The following is a 26,483-nucleotide window of genomic DNA, read 5'->3' on the forward strand; positions in this document are numbered from 1 at the left end:
CAAGTAATTCATTATTATGATAAGGAATCCCAGTCTGCTATATACACATTACAAGTAGTGGTTACAAACAAAAGGAAATTCACCGCTATAAATTAGAATCCTAAGGCTTTTGTGATCAAACATGGATGGAATGTACTGGAAATAACGATTCGATTCAATTCAATCACAACTGTAAATCGCAACATTTGTTGTTGAAAAATCACGAATATCAAAACTCCTTTAAAAACTTACAACTATGAATAGTGGAACATTAGTGGTACACAATCCTGAATAAGACTCATTTTCACAATCACAGATTTCTCACCTTTTACCCTGTAGGAAACATTTAAAACAAAGTAAACCCATTTACTACAAATTTTTAGAAAACACATTTTACTAATCTCTTGACCTATTTATGTTCAACTGTAAAATTCTAATTCCGATGGTTAAAATAGTTAACTAGCAATATGATGACCTGAATCAAAGAAAGCATTTGAAATAATCACATAAAGAATTATTCACTGTTGGTATTTGAGAAAATAAAAATATGCTAAAACTTATTCTGTTACAATGGTAAGCTATTACTTATCTATAGATATCTTATCAAAATTCCTTATTCCTAAAGCCTTTGTCCTTATAATTCTGGGTACTCGGTGTCTGCACTCCTCTTACTCCTCGACGTTCCCTTAAGATATTCCAACACGAAAACTCGCAGGATCTTGTTCAAGTTGTCAATGGTGTCAAAGTCCAGAGCATTCCGATTGTCAGACATCTTATGCCAACAGTCTGGGAATGGAGTGGGAATTACATGGAGACAAGGAACATCTGCACACAGAACAATCAACTGAGAATTCATTCTAGTGGTTTTATCCTCCTAAACTTATTAAATAATTAGCATTACATAACTAGTACAAACTTTTTCTTGTCATAATATAATACCATACAGTATTACCAGAAAATTTCTAAATTTTTACACTACAACCAATATAATAATTCCCATTTTTCAACTACCCTTTCTCTAAAACAGGTTTGAAGCTAGCTTTGTCAAGAAACCACTATCTTGGCAATCTCATAAAAATACATTAGGTTGAATGGTAACTCACACTCCACAGTTTCAAAATAGCATTGAGAACACACCATCTTTACCATCAATAATTTCTGGACAGCCTAAAAACAGCAGTGCATACAAGCTTCACCCTAAGCTATGTCAAAATTAAATTAACTTATAAATTTCAAATCATTTAAAAACTTAAAATCCCTGAACCAAAAATTATGAACTGAAAAGAGGTTAGAACAAATACAATGATATATGAGAATAACATATCTAGAACAGATCAAAAGTAATTTTAATGTTTAAGTTTTATGACTAATAATTATTAATACTGGTATTAAGAATTGTATGGTAAAATCTGACAACATAATAATACTATCAGTTACTATTACAATTTAATCTATGAAGATAATTATTAGCCTACTGAATCTATTTACATATAACTCTATATGCAGTAATAACAATAGACACTCAATGGTCAAAAGCAGAGAAACAAGATATACAATCATTACCTTGGACAAATTTGTTTTCACAAAACTGATCACTTCTAAAGTGGGTAGAAATTTGTGAGCATAACATTAACGATTCATCAATCTGAATACTCTAAACAAAACAGGAACAAAGCGTCTTAATGACTTTTACTACTTTTGAATATGTACAAAAACATACAAATAGGTAATTTTAGACATGATGTTCTAAATTTGTAATTAAAACTATAAGTAAGCATGATTTTAGAGGACCTAAATTTTGCACTGTAGAATATGTGAAAGTGGTAATACTACATGTATCAACATATAATTTGAATATCAAAGTATTTGAATCCTGAATATGATAAGGCATAACAGCAAAAACACATATGGATTCACAAACACTATAAATAAGACCGTATTTATCATATTTTAAAATATTTTTCATATCATATTCCCTTTACATTCTATGACTATGATAAATAACTGATACTTCCGGTATCTTAATACGAGGTCTAACCAGAATGTAACAAATGTTTTTGAATGGTGCAGCAGTGTGCGGGGCTACAGCCGCCATCTTGGTGTCAAAACACTCTGATTTTCAGTACGCATTGAGCTGTAGTCTCGCACGGTCTGTATATCTTTTACTTTTCTCACTGTGATTAATTGTGTGCTGCAATTGAAAATCCCACCACTTGTGAAGTGTGTTCAGTAATAAGGTTTTTGTTGGTAAAACACCATAAACCAATGGAAATCTATTGCCAACTGTGTGAAGTCTATGGAAGTGGAATAATGAGTGAAAGCAGAGTAAGGCAGTGGTGTATTGAATGGCCACAACAATGTTCATGAGAATCGTAGTGGTCGGCCTAGCCTAGTGACTGAAGATTTGATGTTGAAAATCAATGACAAAGTTTGTGAAAAATACTGTTTCACAATAACTGAATTCTCGGAACATTTCCCACAAATTTCACAAAGTTTACTTCATGAAATTGTTGTAGGGTAGCTTGGATACCACAAATTCTGTGCCAGATGCGTTTCAAAATCCTTACGGAAGATCACAAAAAGACTTACTGCATTGTTAACTTTCCTTGATGAACACGACAAAAATGGTAATGAACTTCTTGATCGTATCATTAGTGGTGCTGAAACACGGTTGAAGCATGTCAATTGTGAAACAAAAATGCAGTCTACGGAATGGGGCACACACATTCTTTAAAAAAACCAAGAAAATGACTCCAAACTGTCAGTGAGAAAGATTATGTGAACTGTTTTTTTGGGATGCTAAGGGTGTAACTCTGGCTGATTTCCTTGAACGAGGATTAACAATCAACACAGAGAGGTACTGTGAAATATTGCAGAAGCTACAGCGAGCGATACAAAACAAGCGTAGGGAAAAACTGAGCTCAAAAATGTTGTCTTTCCACGACAATGCACGTTTTCATACAGCCATTCATACACAACAAGTTTTGGATGATTTTGATTGGGAAGTGTTTGATCATCAGCCTTATAGCCCAGATCTGGGACCAAGCGACTACCACCTCTTTTCAGTGATGAAGACCTGGCTCACAATGCAGCTCTTAAATAGTGACACTTCACGCTAGTGTTAATCAGTGGTTAAGATCTCAGGTGGCAGATTTCTACAAAGCTGGAATCGAAAAATGTATGTCACGTTATGATACATTTTTTAATTTGAACAGGGATTACATTGAAAAATAGCTTAAGAGTGTAGCCTTTAAATGTATATAATAAAATGTTCCTATTTCAGTTGGTTAATTGTTTATTTCAAAATGTCTGTTACTTATTGGATAGCCCTCTTAGTAGTGATGAAGCAACTATTAAAAAACAATGACGTTAACATGGTCAGACACCAATATTCAAATAATGTTTGAAAGATACTTGGTGTGTCAAATGTTGATGACTAGTGAATTGATTTCATTAACACTGCTTAACCTCTTACCTTGTCTCACATCCAAATTGTTAAATACCCACAATATGTTTACACGTTTTGGATACAGTTATCTGTTTACATTATGAATTCCACAACTTTAGAAAGTGAAAGTATTATACCAATTTTAAATCTTTATCATCATCAATTCTCTTTCAAAGCCACTGTTATTAGTAGAATGCTATAACCTGAGAGTTCTTCTGAAGGAGTGTTTCCATTTAGGTAGAAGAGCTCATGAATTCATAACAATGAATAATTCTGTGATGAATGCTTAGATGATTGTAATTTTAAAATAATCCTGTAAATCTTACACAATTAGCCAAACCATGAGCAGTTGTATAAAGAACCTCAGGAGGATTAATGCAAAACGCAATATCGTGTACAAACTCTTTTGTAATAACAGTGAATGCACTTTTATAATATATCATTTGCCACATAACTATTATGCATGACTACATTTTCTTTAGGTTGTGCCAAACTGGCATACAGCATAATACTTTATCTTGATCAATTATCCATCATCTGTACACACCTAAATTACTAAGGTGACATTAAAAATTGATTATTTTAGAATTTTTATCTTCAATTTTTTAAGAGATTCAAATGAAACTGTCAGAAGCATTTAAATGCCAATAACCAAGAATTAGAAGTCTGCATTACTAGAATATACCCCCAAACACACAATGACAAGTCTTAAAACCAATAAAAACTACAAAACGTTCATTTTGTGACAGTAAAGTTACCAAAATGAAAGTATTTCAAATTTACGCATCAGTAACTAAAGTATTACAGCTTACCTTTGTGCAGGAATGGAATGTGGTCATCCTCTATATGAGCGGTCAGATGCATCTTGTAGAAGTAAACTTCATTATTCTTCTTCTTCAGCAGTCCAAGGTCAGTGAGGCGTCTTTCTGCAGAAACCATCTGAAGGTACCACTTGTTGGTTTTCTTGAAGTAGCTAAAGAATGTGGGCCTGGGTGCCCCCAGTAGATCTAGAAGTACCAGCAGATCCTATACACCAATATGATTCAACATTTTAAGGATCATGCCAACCAACACATGATTACAGATAATTCCCATTAAGCAAATCAGATACCTTTTAAATTTACTATGAAAATCAATAATGTTACATACCTTTCCTTTAAATAAAATTTACACAGAACGCAAATAAATAGACAAACAAAAACAAACAAAGACAGTATTTATTTCAAGTGTAGTGTGTATCGGGGCACTTCTGGTTTCAGAAAATTATATTCCTGGTGCCATAGTTAAGTTTGCCTGTTGAAAACCAATTTAAATTTGCTCGATCAAATGTATACATAGGTTTGAGAATATAACAAAAGTTCCTATTCTCATCAACACTACCAAGTACTGAGAGTCATATTATACTAAAACACATTAAATCACTTAGCATTCTGAAGAAATAATGACATAACTCAAGAATTGTGACCACTTACAAAAAACAGCAGATACATTGATAAATTTACATAAATCTCACTTAGAAACATAATACATTATGAAAGTTAAAATCTTTATATGATTTTATAATAAATATGCTCACACTTTGTAAACCAATAAGCCAAAACAGTCTAATCTAACAACCAAGATTGTGACTTAATTACAATTAGCAAACCAGTTGTAATTTCCATCTCATCAGCCAGGTGGCCCACGATCACAGACTGAGAACGATAACTTAAGGATGCTGATCTAGCAGCACTGACCTAGAGTAGTGCCGCTCCTGCTTACAGGGTATCTCTACACTGTTGATCTGTCATTACTACACAACTAAACAACTGTTTTTCAACGCATCTCTGTTCTTTAAATATTTTTTTCTGCCGTTAAAAATCAGTTTTCAAATATCTAGAACAAGTCTACATCAGGGCTTAAATATCCATGAGGTCACTGTAGTGTTGGTATTAATTTCTTTTGTATTCAATGTGCTGGCCCCTGTAAGCTACGGTTTCATGCTGGATGAAAAATATCTCTGACATAAACGGAGGCCACTATTTTTGGAAAAGTTTTTCTTATGAGGGACCTAAAAAATATATTATTAGAAAGAACAGACTTTATTTTACTAACTGTGAAAATTACATGTCATTATGATAGTCAGTTCTTGTTTTCTGCCTCCTGAAAGGAAACAATGTAAATTATACAGCTTCTAAGACACTTCGAGGCAATAAACTCTTCAAAGACATAAGAATTCAAACAGTCCATGAACTACCTGTTATAAACACCTATACATTGTACTGACTGAATTAGCCCAGATGAAGACAAGACCAAATTAAGGAAACTGTAAAAAAATTATATGATTAGTTTAAATCTATAACTCTTTTTAAAACCTCCAATCAAGTGAACTGACTACACAAGGTTTTAAAACATATAAACCTGGTCAAAAAATGACAAAAACAAAACATTTTGTACCAAACCAGACTAAACAAAAGATTTAAACTCTACAAGTACAAATCTTAAATTGACATAGTTGGAGTCAGATAAACAACTCATAACAAACTAAATGATACATCTCTGTCTGTACAAAATTCTACTGCTCTTTTGAAATTGATAAAGTTGCAGACAGAAAACCATTTACAAAAACCTGAAATGCACAACACTTCTTCCATAACAACCTAACTACTCTTCTAAAATTGACATAGTTGGAGCCAGACAAACCACTCATAACAAACTAAATGATACATCTCTGTCTGTACAAAATTCTACTGCTCTTTTGAAATTGACAAAGTTGCAGACAGAAAACCATTTACAAAAACCTGAAATGCACAACACTTCTTCCATAACAACCTAACTACTCTTCTAAAATTGACATAGTTGGAGCCAGACAAACCACTCATAACAAACTAAATGATACATCTCTGTCTGTACAAAATTCTACTGCTCTTTTGAAATTGATAAAGTTGCAGACAGAAAACCATTTACAAAAACCTGAAATGCACAACACTTCTTCCATAACAACCTAACTACTCTTCTAAAATTGACATAGTTGGAGCCAGACAAACCACTCATAACAAACTAAATGATACATCTCTGTCTGTACAAAATTCTACTGCTCTTTTGAAATTGACAAAGTTGCAGACAGAAAACCATTTACAAAAACCTGAAATGCACAACACTTCTTCCATAACAACCTAACTACTCTTCTAAAATTGACATAGTTGGAGCCAGACAAACCACTCATAACAAACTGAATGATACAAAAGCCCTATCTGGACAACACTTCTATTGCTCTCTTAAAATCAACAATGTTGGAGCCAGTTCAATCACTCTGAAAAATCTAAATGTGTTCTCTACTTAGCACAGCTCAAAAACTGCTCCAGAATGCATTGACTGCAAAAATCCATCCAAATGATAAAGATATAGAAGTAATTTGGTTCCAATATATACTAAATATATAGACTTTTATAAAACCATCAATGATGACTATTTATATAATCACCAGATTAAAGTCAACTCCTTTACAAAACTTTTCCCCACAGAAGAATTTTCACAAACATCCCTGAAACAAATATTTTAAAACCTATCACACCCCAAAAAAGCAGAAAAAAGATAGACTGGAGGGAAAATAAATGGACTATCACAGTTCTTGAGATATGTGAGCAGTGAACTTTGTTATAAAGTAATTACATCACTATCAGTTCTATTCAACTCAAGTTGTAGCCAATCAGTTATCTTATCTATTCATAGAACTGTAATTACTTTTTTTTAACATATACAGAAAACATACTTAACTTTATGATCTTTCATAACCGTTATGGAGAATATGAATTCTGTTCATAATAAAAAAGAATTTAGGATTATACCACAATGAATTAAGATCTTGAAATTTGCATTTTTTTATAAACATGGCTTTTTTATTATGATATACCACAGTTTTTAACCTTTTAAGATGCCACTTTCTTACTGATAACTTGCTGCAGACACTATTTGTAATATTACTTGTGAAAAAACTTGACAGCAAAGGCATAGGTACCAATATACTTCTATTACTATAAGACTTGCTATTTTGCTTTAAATTCATATTATTGTATGAATATTATGTAAAATAGTGGTTCCAAAGAAAGCTACTAATCAGGCTGCTTGATAAAATATAAAAAATAAGAAAAATATATTTACTAAACCACATTTTATTAATCCAGAGCACACCACCACAAATAATCTGTACATTGAGGGAGCTGTAGGTTTAACAAGTTTGGAAACCCCTCATGTATAATTAGACTATTTATTACATCTTTATGAATGATCAAAAGTGTAACTTATTAGTTACAGACATCTCAAATATCTGCGTATAACTCAGAAAAGTTTCCCGGAATCGAAAGTAGGGGTCCCTGACCTTAACTTGTAAATGAGGCACCTATCTGACTGTTAGCATTTGAGTCCTAACAGGTGATAATGATCCAGATTAACACTTGGCGTTTCCATCCAAGGTGTGACCCATCGATACTTATAGAACACATGGTAAGATGCAATATTTTAATGTAATTAAACCATAGTACATTCAATTTTAAGAATTTGAAATTATTTTCCTGAAATTTTGGTAATAAACAAAATTAAAATATGATGATATTTAAAAATTAATAAAACATGGCTTAAAATATGTTTGGTCAGCCACAATTGACTGTACTAGAATAGGCACACCAGTTGCTCCCGTCATACGGTACATTAGACATTGTACAGCACTAATTCCCCACTACCTGCCAATTCTGGGAACTCATGGAGGAAACTTCACCCTACCTAACCACACTAGAACATTCTTTGAGAAGAAACCTTTGTATATGGGAGCATAATTTTACAACAGTCTACCAAATGAAATCAAGAGTGAAGAATTAAAAGTAACAAAGAAAAAGCTTCACCAATGGCTAATGGATCAACCTTTTTATAACCTAAATGAATTTTTTATGGAACTGATGTATTTTAATTTGTATTTACTAACAACTTAATGTGGTCTTGCTTATGTTGAATAAATTTTACTTTATCATTTAATTGTATTATATTTGTTATTGCACTTGACACCATTTGAAATCTTGAAGATTTTGAAAATAAAGATCTCTCCCTCTCTCTCTCTCCTTCCCTACCCCCTCCCAAACAAATATTTCATTGAACATCAAACTTTTATTTTTTTAACATTCACACATCTATTTACATAAATAAATACATGAACAATTAAAATGAGCAACATAAGTTTTCAGTGGTTCATTGCAAATTAAACAGATCCATGCAAATTACATTTGAAAATAGATTAAATAAAAACTCTGACCGACTCAAACATTTAATAACAATTGTGTCAGAAATGGCTTACTACTGAATACATTTATTTTTTTAACATTGACTCAGTCAGCATTACATTATAATACATTCAAATGTAATTTTTATCAAAGGTATTCTTCACACAAAGCAACTAAAGCTTTTACAAACATTAAGCTCTGCTTATGTCATCAACTGATAAGTAATAACATTCATTTCACTGTACGTCTGATAAAACACTATGCTTCAACATCAAATAGCTAAATGATGTGTGGAGAAATGAATAAATAGTAACTTTTAATTATACATCACTACTAATTCTTTTCTTAAAATTGTTAAATGTAATAAATATCTGTCAAAAAACTAGCATTGTATTTTTGAATTGAATTAACATGCACAGTATGCAAAACTCATTAAGAAGGTTAAAAGTCAGATTTAAATGTTTACCATAATCCTTTAATTAAGCAAGTATTAAAACTTCCTTGATAATAAAGAAATCACATTAAAATCACTAAAGGTTGTTAGTCTAATTTGCTCTTAAAACATTATAATTTGGAAATAATTCATAGTATTTTTTTGTGATTCTATTAGAAAAGGAGAGTAAGGAATAAGTAATGGGTAGATCCATATCTTCCTTCTCTGTTGCTGAGTAGGAGGGTAATATTTCACTCCCAAGGGCATCTAGGGGAAAGGGCTATAATTTACACTGATTAAGTCCCTGGTGTATATTCCTTCTACATTTCTCATGTGTCTTCATTTCTCTCAATAAATGAACACACTAGATTTTTTCTCCACTAAAAATTTTGTTACACTTTATCTCTGAAAATGTCTTGCAAATTACACACTGTATCAATTTTAGCCTAAGTTTGTTTATTACCTCAAGCTTTTCATTAATTTACTGCTTTAGTTGGAAATTAAAATTGGAATAAGGCTTAAAAATATTAGTGTTAAAGCACTAAATTTTTTTGTACTGTATTTTGTTGTATTTTAATTACCTTTCACTTTTCATAATTTATTGAAAACCTGAAGTTAATTAAAAACATCTACTGAAATATATGCTGCAATAAAATATGTATTTATATTTATTTGTTTATTTGCAAATTTTTCTCCCTTTTAATTCCTATATCAATAATTTAAATTCAGGTATTTTACTAAATAATAACATGCTGTTGTAATTAGCTTATAAAATATTCTAGAGAATTGAACATGTTATACGCTTACACAGGTGTCTTTTAAACTTGACACCAAGTATGAATAAAAGATTATTCAAAAGTATACAAAAGAAGCAACACAAATATTTACCGGTCAAGAAAAGAAATAGTTGTATTGCTACATTATAGGTATGATATTTTTTTAAAGAATTTTAGTTAATTTACACAAATGTTATTTTTACAGCACACAACAATGCACAAATATGAGCATTAATGTCTAAATTACTATGAAAATGTATTTAAATCTAATATGTATTTGAACACCTAATAAAAATAACAAATCTTAACATTGTTACAATAACTTGCTTGTTATTTTACAGATTTTGTGAACTTAAAAATAAATAAAAAATGCACAGTCAGTTGAAGAAACTATGTTCATAACTAGACAAATAGGAAAGAAACTAAAAGAATGTGATGAAAACTGATTTCAATTTTTACTATAATCGTATTTTTGTTAAATAATACTTGTTCAGATGGAAATATCCTAAATGTAGTGAAAAGAAAGTCCTTATCAGTATAATATGCAAGCCCTATGTTTATATGGTTAACCAATACTTGACTGTTGATATCTTAAAAGACGAACAGAAAATAACATATTGTATTAAAATCATTTATAACTATGTTCCATCACATTAACTCTTTAGTAGCCGTATATAGTGAGTACACCACACAGCTGTGAATACACACAGTCAAGATGATGTATCTGCTTTTACACATCTTTTTAAATAGTTAAATCAATTTCAATATGTAATATCTTTTGTTAATAAAAATCCTCAGCATTTTAAAAGCCATACCCCAGTAGTTTGAAATAGTTGTAAAAGCATTTTATTTGTAGCAGCGAATTATTATAGCAGACAATATTATATTACTGTTGTAGTAATTTACAAATAACATATTAACAAGAAACCATAACTGAAAAGGTGAAACAAGGGACAACATCTAACACAATTGTTTAACAATATTATCACCAAATCAACACGATCTTTACATAGACTATGTTTAACATTCCAATTAACAAGTAACTAACATGGCTGTTAACACTTATGTGTAAATTATTACAGAAAGGTTCTATTTTTCAATGGTAGCAATGTTCTTTTGCAAATCGCAAACTCTTAGCTCCAGGATATTATTAGCATTCACAATAATTAAAAGAATCATAAAACTTGTGTGTGTATCTGTCTGTATAGTGGTGGGTGACCTATTTAATCTTCGTAAAACATACAATATTTGTCTAATGTACACCATAACTAATACAATATGGTAGCTACAATGAGTTACACGGCCATGTACACTAGCTTGCATGTAGGCTGACGACTGATGATCCTTAATATTAGTCCTACTCTTGATCCATACAAAACTTTAGTGTTGTGATCAACTCCAAAGGAGGTTGTAGAAGGAACACTTCCAAGAGGAATCCTCAATTAGATGCATGTGATAGAAACCTTCTTAGATGGCAAATTCTGAGAAATACTATTTTCCCCGAAGTTTTAATGCAATACCTTCCAAAGTTAGCATAATCCTATATTTTCTTACTATGATTTTATTTATCTTTCTTGTCATCATGTGGGATATGACAAACTCTAATCACACAATTAGGGTTTTCTACAAAGACAATAGTCTTTATTTGTACAATTCTTTGAGAATTATTCAATAATATAAAATGTGTGAAGTAAAAGACAGCTTTGAAATTGCCTTCTCTCTTGATGTCAACAGTTAGGCAATTGTGTAACTTAGTCCCAATGTAAGAAGGTTTTTCTTGAAATCGGGCAGTACAAATGTACTAAAAAAGCATATTTGTCGTATCTATACAAAATGTATGCGTTTTTGTATAAATGCAATATTGCTTCATAGACATAGGCAGCAACCTTGTCTTGAAAGCACAACTTGTTTATACAGGCCCTTGGAGATATTTTATTTACGTTTACAAACGCATTCCTAGCTTGAAGGCGTTGTAACTCTTCTTGCAACAGAGCTAAAGGAGAGTTGAGGAACTTGTTGGAGAGTGAAATATGTTTAGGTTATCATTACACAAAGTAATGAAACAGGGATTTGGGAGTCCTCCATATACATCAATAGAACAAACTAAAATACTATGAACGATATTATTAGGCAAAAGCTGGTTCTACACAGTGTTACGAGAAATATCAACAAAACTACACGATTTAAGAAGACGCCAGCAGCCTGCCAAAAAATTATCAACATCTTCACCCTCTTGTTGCCGTTCATGAAATAAGACCCCACACTAGTGCCAGGATTAGCATATAAACTAAGAGTTCTCATCAGATTGCTACTGTCAAGTAACAATTATACGAGTGGCTTCTTGTCCCATTATATTCTGCAGCAAAGAGAGTTAAACTTTGTCAGATGACTTGTCTTGATGACTTTACATATTGTAATAAGACAACTACCACTCATTAGCAACATTACTTCCATCCAATACTAAATTAGGAGGCAGCTCACCACTTGTGGCTGTAAATTATACATCATAGTTCTATTTATTTGCATTAAATTATGTTTTCTTTATGTATTAATAGTTTCAAACATTTTGACTAATTCCTTAGATTTTCATATCTTAATGTAGCTATAAAATAATAAAAATATATATGTTAACAAATTGAATACTGTCTGCAAAATACTAATATTTAAAAATATATGTAAATCTATTTATTTGGATTAAGTGATTAGTTTCTTTCTCACTTTACAGAAGTAGACTGGAGATTGCCGCTCAGCGACTGGGTGAGCTTATTCAATTCACGAGAATTTTGCATTAGCGACTCAGAATATTGTTTCAGAGGCCTGAAACGGGCAACGTCTCATAGCGAAATAGCAGGTAGACAGAGCTGAGCAGTTCTGACTACCACCAACAAAAACCCCGTACATCTACTGGCCTTTCTAACAGGGTTGTGAATTTTACAGGTAGGTGAAGGGCTAAAAGTGAGGGGCTGATGGTTGAAGCGATTCTGGTGGTGGGTACGCGAACCATGTAAAACTGCGTACCCACATTGGCTGTTCACACCCGTCCCATAGGGATGATATATTTAGAAGGATCCATAATCAAGAGTGTAGCCCATATGAAAACAAGAAGTTGCCATGGCCTTGCACTTACTTAATCTCTACAATCAACTTGCATCTGTGTAATAGTCAAAGAGTCAAAATCTGAGTTTTTGTGGATCTCTGAAGAGAACTCTAAATTATGAAGAGTTTTCAGTTTAGTTTTCCCGTTGTATTCAACCACCTTGCAGCCAGTAAGGATTAATACTCACCATTCTGTCCAGATGATCTGTGGAAGATGTAATCTCAGGATACTTGTTCTGTTCCCACATATTGGCAAGACTCCTAGCTCCATAAATAGAATCATCTGGACCCCATTCCACAAATGCTTCTTCCCCATCAAAGAATACGAACATCAAACTCAGCTCCTAAAATACATATTACAAATTAGAGTTAAATTATTAATGCGCCAATTTCTTTGTGATATAATGAGTTATTAGGTAGATTTGAAAGAAAACTGCCAATTGCAATCACTCTTATACCGGAATTTCCAGAAATATTTTGCACTTTCTTCATATATATATATGAAGCTGCCTTGTCAGCACAGAGCATTAGCTACTCTAACTGATTGTTCCCGAACGTTTACAGCGGGCACCAATGAATTGTACTGATAATTTAGTAGTGTATAATAACCCGTATAAGCTCAATTTCTCAATACATCTTGTCAGCACAGAGCACTAGTTACTCAAGCTGATTGTTCCCAAACAGTTAAGTAAGTTAGTTACTTACCGATTTTTTGAACTGCTCTAGACTGTCCTGAAGAGCATAAGCCAAGTCAATCATCATGGCACAGGGAACAGCTGAGTCCGTTGCACCGAGGAATGCCCCCTCATGCATCTTTTTGCTATCGTAGTGACATGCCAGAACAAGGTAACGGTCAGCCGAGGGATTAAGTCGAGCGACAATGTTTGTAAACGTCAGCTGACCCAGAGGAGTGTTCTGTTCTGACACTTGAGTTTCTACTGTCCAGTCTAGATTCTTCATTTCACCCATTATATACTGTAACATCAAGGTACATTTCTTGTTTTGATAACAAATTCAAATAAAATTTCTTTGAGTTTTTGAAAAACTACAGTTTTGTAAGCTATTAACAAATTAATTTAATTGGTAGAATTTCAATGAAAAAGTAATCTGTTTGGTGATTATGGTATAAAACTAATTTTTAAATAAAATAACGTTTTTTAAGTAAAAACTGAGATTCTTTTGTTTACAACCAAGACATCAAGATATACACCACCATAACACGAGACATGGCTCCAACTTTGTCCTACAACCTTATCACTTAAGTCTGATCAGCGAAAAGCAATATATGCTGGAGCGAAGTTGTTCAACCTGCTGTGGTGATTAACAAGAATAACTACACAGTGGTCTGCATTGCCGAGCACTGGTTGCGGTCAGAAGAAGTTGTGCTTCTAGTTCCAGAGCATTTTTTACTGCTAAACAGTTTTTGTAGCAGCCAGCATAACCATGGTGGTGTTAGCATTTTTGTTGAGAGCAATTCTATTTTTAAAACAATAGATTTAAGCATGTATCGTCAAGAACTCCATTTTGAAGTGACTGGTAAAGAACTTGTTAATGAAAATTTAACAATAATTTCACTTTATAGATCACCAAAGATAAGGACTGATATTTTTCTGTAAACCCTAGAAGTGCTTTTAAGATACTTAGTAGGCCTAAAATGTAAAATTGTTATAGGTGGAGATATAAATGCAGAATTTGACGTGTTAACTCAAAAAATAGTGTTAATAGTTTTTTAAATATACTCAGACAATATAATATATATTGCACAAATAACAAACCCACACGAGGTGAATCTTGTTAGACAATGGACAATTACCAATATAAATTTACAAAATTATAAGTGTGAAATTCTGAGACCAGATTCATCTGATAATGATACTCTGTATTTGGAAATATATATAGATAGTTTGTATATATGCACTAATGGTTTGGTAAACAATCAAACGCAGGTTGTGTTTATACCAATAACAAAAATTAAAATAGTGAAGTTCAGAAAAATGTTGGTGTATGAAGATTTTATGGCAACTTTGGGACAGAATGAGTCTGCCTGTATTTGTTTTGAAACATTCTTCAATAAATTTTTGGTTTTATTTGAAAAGTCTTTCCCAAAAAAGATGTGTAAGTCTAATCTGGAGCTTAACAAAAAGTGTAAGCCAACTTTGAATTGTTATACTCCACAGCTTGCTCTTATGAAGAACAATATTTTATTGTGTAAAGACATGTACAGAAAACAAGGAAATGAACAGCTTTTAACTCTTGAAGAATTTGAGGGGCAATTACAGATCTGCTTTAAAGGAAGCCAAGAGGGCGAAAAATGAGGAAATAATTGAGAGTTATTCAAACAAATGCAAAGCTGCTTGGAGAATCAATAAGAGAGCAGCAGGGAAAACTTCTTCAATCAGCACAAAACCTAATATCCAACCAGATGAGTTCAACAGTTTTTGTAAAACCTCAGTGGAAGAAATCAGTTCTAAAATGAATGCTTCTCCCAGTTCGGCAGTGTGGTGTCTTGGAACATGTACTACAATGCAGCCTTTTCTTAATTTTACTTTTTGTACAGTGTCTTTAAACAATGTGTATAATTTAATTATATCTCTTAAAAGTTCAGCAACGAGAGATTATTATGGTATGTCCATTGATCTTTTAAAAGAAGTTGTTTTGGAGCCTCTAACATATTGTACAAATCGTAATATTATAGAGGGGACATTTTCTAATTTTTTAAAGTTAAGTAGAGCGGTACCCATTTTCAAAAAAGGGGATCCTATCAAACCAAGTAGTTATTGTCTGATCTCATGTATACCAGTCTGGGCTAAGATTTATGAGAAAGTGCTCAAGATTCAGATCTGTCACTATTTTGAATCCCACAATCTATTTAGTAACAATCAATTTGGCTACTGCACTGGAAGATCAACTGTACAGGCCATGGATACTCTTGTGGAACAAATTTTATTGACTTTAGAAGGCAGTAATGCAGCTCAGGTCACTTTATGTGATCTTAGCAAAGCCTTTGATACTGTGCAGCATGATGTATTGTTGGAAAAATGACAATTTTACGGTTTTCAGGGTACAAACCTCACTGTCTTGGAATCTTACCTCAAAGATCATAAACAATTAGTTGAGATAGGAGGAAAGAGATCCAAGATTGTTGATATAAATATTGGAGTCCCTCAAGAGACGGTTTTGGGGCCTTTACTCTTCTTAATTTTAATATATGACTTAAGTTTCAATCTGTTAAATTTTACCACAAATTATGCCGATGATACATCTTTCCTCAATGCACATAAAAATATGGAACACCTTATTTTTATTGATGGAGGCAACCTCTTGGTTTGAAATCAATAGCCTTTGATTAAATAAAGATAAAACACAAAAGTTACTTGTTTCTTTAAGATCTGTAAATATAAAAAAATATGTTAATAATCTAGTTACCTTGTTAGGAATAAATATTGATGCTAAACTTTCATGGAAATATCACATTGATAGTGTTGGTATAAAATTGTCTAGAGTAATATTTTTACTAGCTATTTAAAGGAATCATGTACTACATAACTACTAGTTATGTACGAATGGCATATTATTCATTTTTTGAAAGTATTATAAGGTATGGTTTAGTGGTATGGGGGAATAGGGTAGGCATAGAGAAGATTTAAATCCTGCAGAAAAAAGCAGTAAGAATATTAACTGGTTCTAAGCTAACTCATTGTAGACCACTTTTTGTAAAAACCAGTATTTTAACCATTGTAAATTTGTATATATTTGACAATTTACTTTTAGTCAAGAAAGAATTTAACAAATACCTTTTAAGAAACATAACACATTACCACGATGACTGTTTAAACAAAATGACAATATCTACTGCAACATATAGACAATAGACAATAGACAAACTTCTTTATTTACATATTCATTAAGAACAGTTATAGAGTCACATAATATTATTACATAAATATGGATGATGAATGTTTATACATTTGTGTTTCAGTTTAAAAAAAAAAAAAAAAAAAAAAGTCAAGGTACATTTTGAAATCTCCATGTTTCATTGCAGGCGTTGAGGAACTCGTCCAGTGAATAAAATGGTTGATTTACTAGGATGTTATGCAGTTTTCCTTGTAGGGCACTCCTCTTCAATCTTCTCATTGTTTCTGGGAGAGCGTTCCACAACTTCCGGCCGATATAAGATGGTTTTTCTCCATAAATTGCTGTGCGATGTGGAGGCAGAACGTAGTTGGCTGCATGGCGAGTGTTGTATGAATGGATATCTTTCCCTGTTTGAAGACCCAGGCTGTGCACATGTAGAATTACTTCTTGGATGTATAGAGCAGTGACGGTCATTATGCCGAGGGTTTGGAAGGCTTGTCTGCAGCTTTGTTGATGTTCAAGGTCAGCGAGGATTCTAATGGCTTTTTTCTGCAGGACAAGCACCTTGTTGAGGTTTCCGACAGAGGATCCGCCCCATACAGCAATCCCATACCTCATATGGACCATGAGGTATGAATGAATAGTAGGCTGTTTTGGCATTTTCTAGGTTTCCAATCCATTTTATGCGCCGAACAGCATAAATACCTATGCTGATTTTTTTGCAAAGGCCATCCACATGCTCTGTCCAGCCGAGATTTCCATCCAGAATGATTCCAAGGAATTTAACATGGTTTTCAATTTCTACGTCAGGTATTTTTGGAATGTAGTCTTTTCTTTTACTAAAGTTAATCTGTATGGTTTTTGATGGATTTACAGCCAGGTCATTTTTCCTGCAGTATGTCAGTGCTTTGCAGAGGGAGTTGCAGGCGGTTGTATGTACTCCTTCTGCAGTGTCATCCTTTATTAAGAGTGTTGTGTCATCAGCATACATTACACAGTTGGTATTGTGATCTTGGATGTATGCTGGGAAGTCATTGACAAATAAGACAAAGATGATTGGGCCCAGGACTGATCCTTGTGGCACTCCACGTGTGACTGGTTGTGGGTTTGACTGGTAGGTGTTTTTATGGCCAAGTGTAATGTTCTGTATTTCAACTACCTGTGTTCGCCCTGACAGATAGCTCATAAACCAGTTGTTTGCTATGCCAGTAATGCCAAGAGATTTAAGTTTTTCTGATATGAGGTCATGTCCTAAACAGTCAAAAGCTTTGCTATAGTCAAGGAGGAGAGCAGAGATGTATTTTCCTTTGTCTATTTGGTCAATTATGTATTCTACTAAGCTGATGATAGCTGATGTTGTTGATTTACCTTTAAGAAATCCATGTTGGCAGTTAGTAACTATGTTATGCTGCTCTAGGTAGGTCATAAGTCTATTGAGTACTACTTTTTCTATTATTTTTGAAAATGTTGAAAGAAGTGAAATAGGACGGTAATTTTGAACTTCAGTGGTTGATCCTTTTTTATGTTTTGGATACACTTTAGATTGTTTTAATGCAGTAGGAAATTGGCCAAGTCTAAAAGATTTGTTTATTATGCTGACTAAAGGTGGTATAAGCTCATCAGCACAATACTTTACAATTTTAGCTGAATATTCATCCATTCCACTGGTATATGTAACATGCTGAAGGATAAATAAAATATCTTATTATTATTGTCTATTGTTTTTATGACCAACAACAATGCAACTCTGTATTTCTTAATGTGCAGACAAATCTAAACTTAATTAATTGTAGGCCTATATCCTTAGTTCATTCATTCTTCAGACCTTATACTGTAAGAGCATGCGGATGTTTAATCAGAACAATTTAGTTTGTCAGAAACGTTTTAAAATAATTTGCAAGTATTGAAATAAAAAAATATTTTTAAAGTGTAAATTATTTAAACACATTATCAAACTAACATTAAATACCTCAAAAGTGACTAAAATCTTACCTAGCCAATGAATTCAATAAGCGTGCATTGCTGAAAAATTGTAGCTTCAAATTAAAATATAATACTACATCCCACAAGGGTCAAGTGCATATAATTGCAATTTATCTTAAAATGCAAATGCTAATGGACCATTATTGGATTCAAACTTATGTGCACAATTTTTCTCAAATATTACTTTAGAATTAATACAGCAAAATCAAATTTTTACATAATTTTGTAGTTGTTGTGTTCCTATTAAGAACAAGTAGGTATGTTCGAGTTTATCTGGTATAAACACTTATATAAATATTTCACAACAGGTGCTTTAAAAGTGTCTATTATTGTCCTATTATAATTATATAATCACTCAACATACAGCATTGCTATATTGGGATATTGTAATACAAAGGAGTTACAGACACTGTTTACAAAAATAATCCACAAGAATTATTTAAATACTACAGTTGAGAATGATAATATAGATCTGCTTTTAGAGAGTTAGAACTGCTGACCTTGCCTCATTTATATACAAGGTGTGGCTATTAAAAAAAGAGGTTGATGCTACTGCGGATCAAGGAGGCATGCGTCAACCGCCATTAACCAAAAGCTGTTTAGTGTGAACCTTTCTCTTTAGAACGCAGCTAGTCTCGTTTCTGTAAACAACACTGTTTAGTGAGAGCCTACATTCACATTATTGTTGTTTTTTGTGTTTTGCTGAAGTTAATTATTGTAAAATTTCACTTTAAAATTGGAAAAACTGCTACTCAAACTTATAATTTACTGAAAGAAATGTATGACATTGAATGTTTATCGCGAGCAGGTGTTTTAAAATAGTTTAAGCGTTTTCAAGATGACAGAGAAGACGTTGTAGATCATTCGAGACCAGGTCGCCCTTCATCTTCAAAAACATGAAAATTTTGGAAAAGTTGGTAATTTTATTCAGTTGATTAAGTATTCACGCAATTGGTGAAACTGTAGGTATTGGTAAAGAATGTCTACGGCAAATTTTACATGACAATTTTAACATGCGAAAAGTGTGTGCTAAATTGGTGCCTAAAATTCTAACGTTTGAACAAGTTTACAAAAATGTTTGTACTGACTCTTTGAACGCAATGGAAAATGACCCAAATTTTTTTGGAAACGATAATAACATATGATAAAACGTGGTTTATTACTTATTATCCGGAAACAAAGCGCCAATCCATGCACTGGAAGAGCCCAACTTTACTGAGACCCAAAAAAAAAGCTGAAATGAGCGAGTCTAAATTTAAAGCATTGATGATTTAAACATATATATATATATATATCCATTTGATTGTGTACCTTCATTGGGTTCCTGAAGGTCAAACAATTGATCAATATAACACCTTGTGGTACTTTCAAAACTACGTCAAAGAGTAAGGAAAACTTCTCTGAAATGTAGAAGGACAAATCATAGGTTCTCCTCCAAGACAATGTATCAGCTCATTCCGTGTTATCTGTCATTAGGTTCCTACCCAAGTACAGCATCCCAGTGTTAGAACATCCATCTTATTCACCAGATCTTGCATCATGTGATTTCTACCTGTTTGCTAAGGTGAAATCTGCATTAAAATAGACAAGACTTTAGTCTGTGGAAGCTGACTTCCAGCACTCTTTCCAAACAATGGACAATTTTCATGGAGTATTATAGAGATAGAGAAGGAGTCTATATTGAAGGTGACAATAAGTGGTTATACATCAAATAAAAATAAAGTTACTTTTCAACGTCAATCCCGTTGATTAATAGCCACACCTTGTAATTTGGATGCAAATCATTGGACGGAAGAACAAATCATTGGACGGATTCCCACAATCAAAACACACAATATAAATCAAAAAATTCTTAAACCTCAACAACACACAATAAATTTATTTAGTATCTTTCATCACAAGCAGAAGTCAGATTATAAAAAATAGAATTCCTGGAATACATACAATTTGAAAACAATAAAAAGTATTTAAAATCAAACTTAACAGTGTTTTGCTGTCTATATTATTCTATACATTAGATGAATTTATGAATCATAACACAGTACTTACAAAACTAGATTTAAAATAAATTTCCTACATTTTAAAATGATTGGAATATTTCCAAGTTTACATACATTGTTATTTATTAAAAAGTTATTATATTGTGGAAAATGCTGAGATGTGACTTTAAAGTTTTCTATAGAACATTGGTTACATAACATAATGTTGTATATCTCAGTAAAAGTATTATTATTATTATTACTGATTATGGCATAAGTACAGCAGTAGCAAACACAGACTATCTTATTACACAGTATAAAAAAATTACAAACCTCAGAGGCTTTTAAGTTTTTAAACAACAATATATATGTTAACCAGATATAGATGTGTTTGTTTAAGTAAATACAGCCTAAAAGTATTAAGTTTTCAATTTACTGAATATATCATACTTAATTAAATAAAGAAGTATAGAAATAGACCTAATGAATAATCAATGTTTGTGACCTTGAGTTTATGACGAGTGCAACAGAGTAAGTTTTATAATTATTAATCATCTTTACAGTTTTATTCACAAATAGCTCATTTAATTACATGTATTCTAGAGCTCACATTTTAGTGTATTATTCGTTCTAATTTAATTTTTTTAAATATTTTTGGTACAAACAATATTATGAATTTGCACCATTTGTATATATTTATATCAGTAATCAGAGCAAGCACTAGTTGTATTTAACTAATGTGTTATATTCATAGTTTTTAATATCGGTTCATGCAAACTGTTTAAATAGTAGTTCGTTTTTATTTACCCAATTGTTATATCCTTATACTAAACTGGTAAACCTACGTTTATCTAGCTTAATTGGTATCGATGCAAAATTTTTGTGATTCCTAGGTTAAATTCACAACAATCACAAATAGCAATTTGATTCCTGTGGTTTAGTTGAAAATATAGGGCTTGCCACAGATTTAGAAAATTAATACCTTGAATGTTAATGTATTTGTCTTGGATTTATATGAAACTTATATTCTTAGTAATTTTAAATTTTACAAGATTAGCCTTAAGTAACTAAGATATACAAACACAAGTATGTGTTTACCATATTCTTGGTAATATTTTTAGTTCAGACTATGTTTCACATTGTTTATGGCATGAATATTGGAATTGAAGATTTTATTAATTAATAATTAATACATTTTTTCCATTTTGGTGCTATTACAATAAGTCAAATCAATTAAGGAATACTTTTCTAATTTTAAAGTATAAACTAAATTTGACTAACCTTTAGTTTAGCTTGTAACAAATTTTGCCATATTGGCATGTTTTACAATGTAAAAACTTCTTTACTGGCACAATAGAATTCTGAAGAGTTTTTTTGTGTGATTCTTAAAAAATACAATTGGTTTAATAATAAGCACTAATCATAAAATTTATAGAATTGGAAAAAACAACATTTAAATCTAATATTATATCATATATTTAGGTAAGCCTGTCTGTACCACAGGGATTTCAGACCTGCCAACCTCAGGTTGTCAGTTCATCAAAGACCTCCCGATTGCTGTAGAAAGCTCTCTCAACCAAGTATCTTTTTAAGTGTTTTTCAGTGATTTTAAATTATCAAGTTTCCTTAAACTATTTGGTAATGAATTAACCAACTTAGGTCCAAAAAAGAAAACTCATTGCCAAGTTAACAGCATTTGATATCTGTCCACTATATGATTTTCTTTATATCTTGTATTATGTCCAAGAACTGAAAACTTTATTTTGAAAGAAAAAAATTACTGAGTGGCAGGCTGGCAAGAGTGAGGGTGTCACTTGATTGAGGAGCTCCTCACAACTGCAAAATAGCATTAGGATACCATAATCGTTTACATGTGTGCTACTGCATGATTTTAACCTGCTTTTATCACCCTACAATTGGCATTTTTGTAAATTGGAAATATTCTGTGTGTGAGTGTTTTATCTCACTAACTAAAGTATCCAATCTATTAAAAATACTTACCCTAATACCACAAAATAGTGCCTCAACTAAAAATTGAGTCTGTTATATAACCACAGGTAGTCAACCCACTGGCTTGAAATGATCAATCACTGGCTACTAAATCATCAGAAACTGATCAACTAAATACCACAACTATTTGTAGACAATAATTTTTATTGTTTTTGCTCACTATGAAAATGTTTCTCTTATTCCTGATCTCCCAATTGCTTATGAATTCACAACAAAAAAATCAGTGTTATCTCAGAAACTAAGTTATTAGAATTTTGCACAAATCTAGGAGTATGTTGTGTGAACATGAGGTTGCATGAATCGACTGTGCCACATTGTTTGTGGGTGCTACCTGGCCGAAATAGACTGCTCTATTACGACGTCATCAGCAAGAAACACTGGAATGATTGAAAACTGGATATTTGGACTTCTATATGTCCAAGGATGGGTTTTAGCTATAATAGTTTTTTCAGGAACACTACTGTAATGTTTCACAACTGCTCATCAGCAATGAATGTGTTTTAAAGTTAATTGGTACCTGGTAAACCTGGTCATGACAGCAGTATAGTAAGCGACTACAACTAAAACCGAATTAGGGTACCAGATTATCATTTATAAATCCTTAAACTAACTAATACAAAAGCATTCCAAGTATGTTAATTGTTTAATAGTTCTTTAAAATTAATTATTGCCAGCTCTTTTTAATTAATAAACAACAATATTGTTCCAAATTAATTCAAAGAAAGTAAAATCACTTGTATGGTATTTGAGTATTGGCCACAAGCACATTGGTGATGTACATAAGTTATTTTAGTCACAGCCACTTTGACAGACATGTTTATTCTTCAAAATAGTAAAAAGTAACTAAATGTTTTATTTGTTAAATAAAAAAAGACAGATAGACTACATAATCTTTTATTAATTATTAAATTATTACAATTTAGATATAAAAACAGTTTGTTAGTTTAGATAATCATGAATATTGATGATTCAGTGTGGTGGTGGCCTCTATATTAGATTGCAACTCCTGTACATTATCGGTAATGTAAAAAATGAATTGTGGGTTTGTGACTGGTTTTGTAACTTACCTCTCTCACTTTCTGGTGAGACTCAGTACCCACTACTCTGGGAACCAAAATCTTTGTCAGGATCTTGTCAAAACGTTCCATGTTAGATAACCCGGCAATCTGGGACACTGCATCATTTTTTAGTGCTCTTGGTTCATGATATGCCTGAAAACAACAACGAAAAAACATAATTATAACAGATTTGTTTAAATATAATTATAATAAAACCAGACCATCACATTTGAGCTACATGGCCTATTGGTTATTGTCTATAATAAGCTCTGGAGGTAACATAGCATTTGTTACCAGGCGCAGTATATGTTACTAACATATTACAATAATTGGTACTTTGGGATTATACCGACCACACTAGTATGAAGAACACAAAAATAGAAATTTATAGAAACAAACATGATAGAACGAAAAAAACAACTCTTCAATTACAAAATTACAAACTTACAAGCATTTCCAGGTATTGTGATCGCTGTTATCTTATCTTTCTCGAGAATCCTGATTACGGCAGGCCGCGCGGCATCACGTGATTTGCACGGTACATAATTGCCTTTCCATTACAATTCAATTTATATTTCTGATTAGCCCCTCTAGAATTTGATATTTTACTGATAGGTACTATCTCGAGGGATGTTTTTCTTTCGTCGACATCAGCGCGGGGCAGCACCGAAGGTGCTGTCAATGCCCGCGCTGATGGCCGGAGGCACTCGCATTTTGGGTGGCGGAATGTGATCAAGAATAAAAACAAGTTTTTAGTGTTTTTTTAATAAAGAGTTTAGTTTGGTAAATGTTTGTTTTTGTTGAAATTTTGTATTTGGAGAAATGTAGAGGTAAAACACGGAAGTACAACAAAGCGATGCACCAGCTGAACGGGCGGCGAGACTCTGCAATCACGTTATCTACTAGACGCTCGACTTTGACCTCTGTCTGAGGATGGGGAGGGGTTTGCGATAAGACAATTCCTGTTTTATATGGACGAAATATTGTTCTACGCTAATCTAGTAATCAGTAGAAACGAAATACGAAATAACGATTCATGTCTGGGTGTGGTCGGTATAATCCCAAAGTACCCAATAATTTATAACTATTTCTGAAATTAAACTTATTAAAACATTATTACTGTAAAATAAAATACACAATTGTCCAATAATTTTAAATTTATTGCACAAGACTTTCCAACATCAAGGATGACATCATCAAGTATAATTCATACAATATTAGAACAGCATTAATCATTTTACAATTTAAAAACAATTAACAGCTGAATAAAAACTAATAAAATATTTGTATCAATAAAAGTATACAAAATATTATAATAAATATATGTATAAATGTTTCGGTCAAAAAGAATTTAATTATATTTTTTAAAGAAATGTGAAATTTTAATCGCTCCAAAATCATTGTTCAATATTTTATCTTCAAGTTAAAAAAAAAATGCTTAGTAGCCTAAGTGTCGAGTTCTTGTTTATAGTCAGATTTTTATAATTTGAAATTTAACAGACAAACTCAAAAATCAGCAATTGTCAAACATGCATTAGAATGTTGCAATCACAATTATTTTAAATTTAAATTATTAAAATTAGGTAGTCTGTAAACAAGAACTTAACGCTTACAAAACATTGTATATATTTAAAAAACATGACGATAAGATAAAATAATGAATGATTTGGACCGAATGAAAATTCACCTTTGCTATAAAAGTAAAACTAAATTCTTTTATATTCAAACTTTTTTACATATATTTATTATACTCTTATTTACTGAAATATTTTATTAATTTTTATTTAGCTAATAATTGTTTTTAATTGTAAAACTATGATGTTCCAAATTGTATATTTTCTTTTACAGCAATAATTTGTTTTCTAATAGGAAGAGCTCCTCCTTCAATTATTAAACAAATTACAAAATGTGTGTGCTGTTTTTAAAAGAAGCTTAGCATTAAATCAGTTTAAGAATATAAAATAGAACAGGTGAATAAATATTTCAAAAAAATCATGTATATGTTGAAAATTATTTGAGTGATGTTGGATAATAACTGTAAAAATACTACATATATTACACAAATTATTACATAAATAGTGTGAAAGTTGTACCTTACCTTTTTTAAGTGAAAGTCCGTAGACACATTTCCTTTCTCAAAAAAATTAAACAGGTATAAAACAAAAAATGTGTTGAGTATCAACCCCATCATACCTAACACACGTACTTTCCCCGTCTTGAACTAAAATTAAGGGAATAGGCTACAATCCGCAAAATTAGAATCCGGTTATTTTCTTGAAGGTTAACAACTTTCAATAGTTGACATTTCTCTTCCTCCTTCTACTGTCGTTCTGGTTCTGAGGATTGTGTTGATGTTATATGCATACAAGGTTATGTTGATGTGACCATATGGTAGCCCGTTTCAGTTTCAAACAGACCAAAGCAAAAAGGCCAACATATGTCGTTGTATACAGTAACTTTATAGTAAATGCTGCCAACAATGAAAAGTATTTTAACATTAATTTTTTGTCTTAGTTTTTGAAATTATGAATTATAATACATTTTATTAAAAGGTTAAATATAATAAATGGGTGGCTAGACTACGCTTGATTTAAAAGGAAAGACTTTAGAGCTTAAA

The 26,483-nt window shown here is 31.9% G+C and overlaps 1 protein-coding gene across 1 annotated transcript; it reads right to left on the minus strand.

Moving 5' to 3' along the window:
• Window positions 1-26,265, minus strand: LOC124354457 (glutaminyl-peptide cyclotransferase-like). Its single transcript, XM_046804916.1, has 6 exons — window positions 25,965-26,265; window positions 23,876-24,019; window positions 13,687-13,956; window positions 13,170-13,325; window positions 4,240-4,453; window positions 1-804 (listed from the first exon to the last, which is right to left on the minus strand). Exons 1-6 carry the CDS (start codon window positions 26,055-26,057, stop codon window positions 614-616), a joined length of 1,068 nt encoding a protein of 355 aa, XP_046660872.1. The 5' UTR covers window positions 26,058-26,265; the 3' UTR covers window positions 1-613.
• Between the last annotated feature and the right edge of the window lie 218 nt (window positions 26,266-26,483).

Source organism: Homalodisca vitripennis, chromosome 2 (genome assembly GCF_021130785.1).
Source record: "Homalodisca vitripennis isolate AUS2020 chromosome 2, UT_GWSS_2.1, whole genome shotgun sequence".
Classification (NCBI taxonomy): domain Eukaryota; kingdom Metazoa; phylum Arthropoda; class Insecta; order Hemiptera; family Cicadellidae; genus Homalodisca; species Homalodisca vitripennis.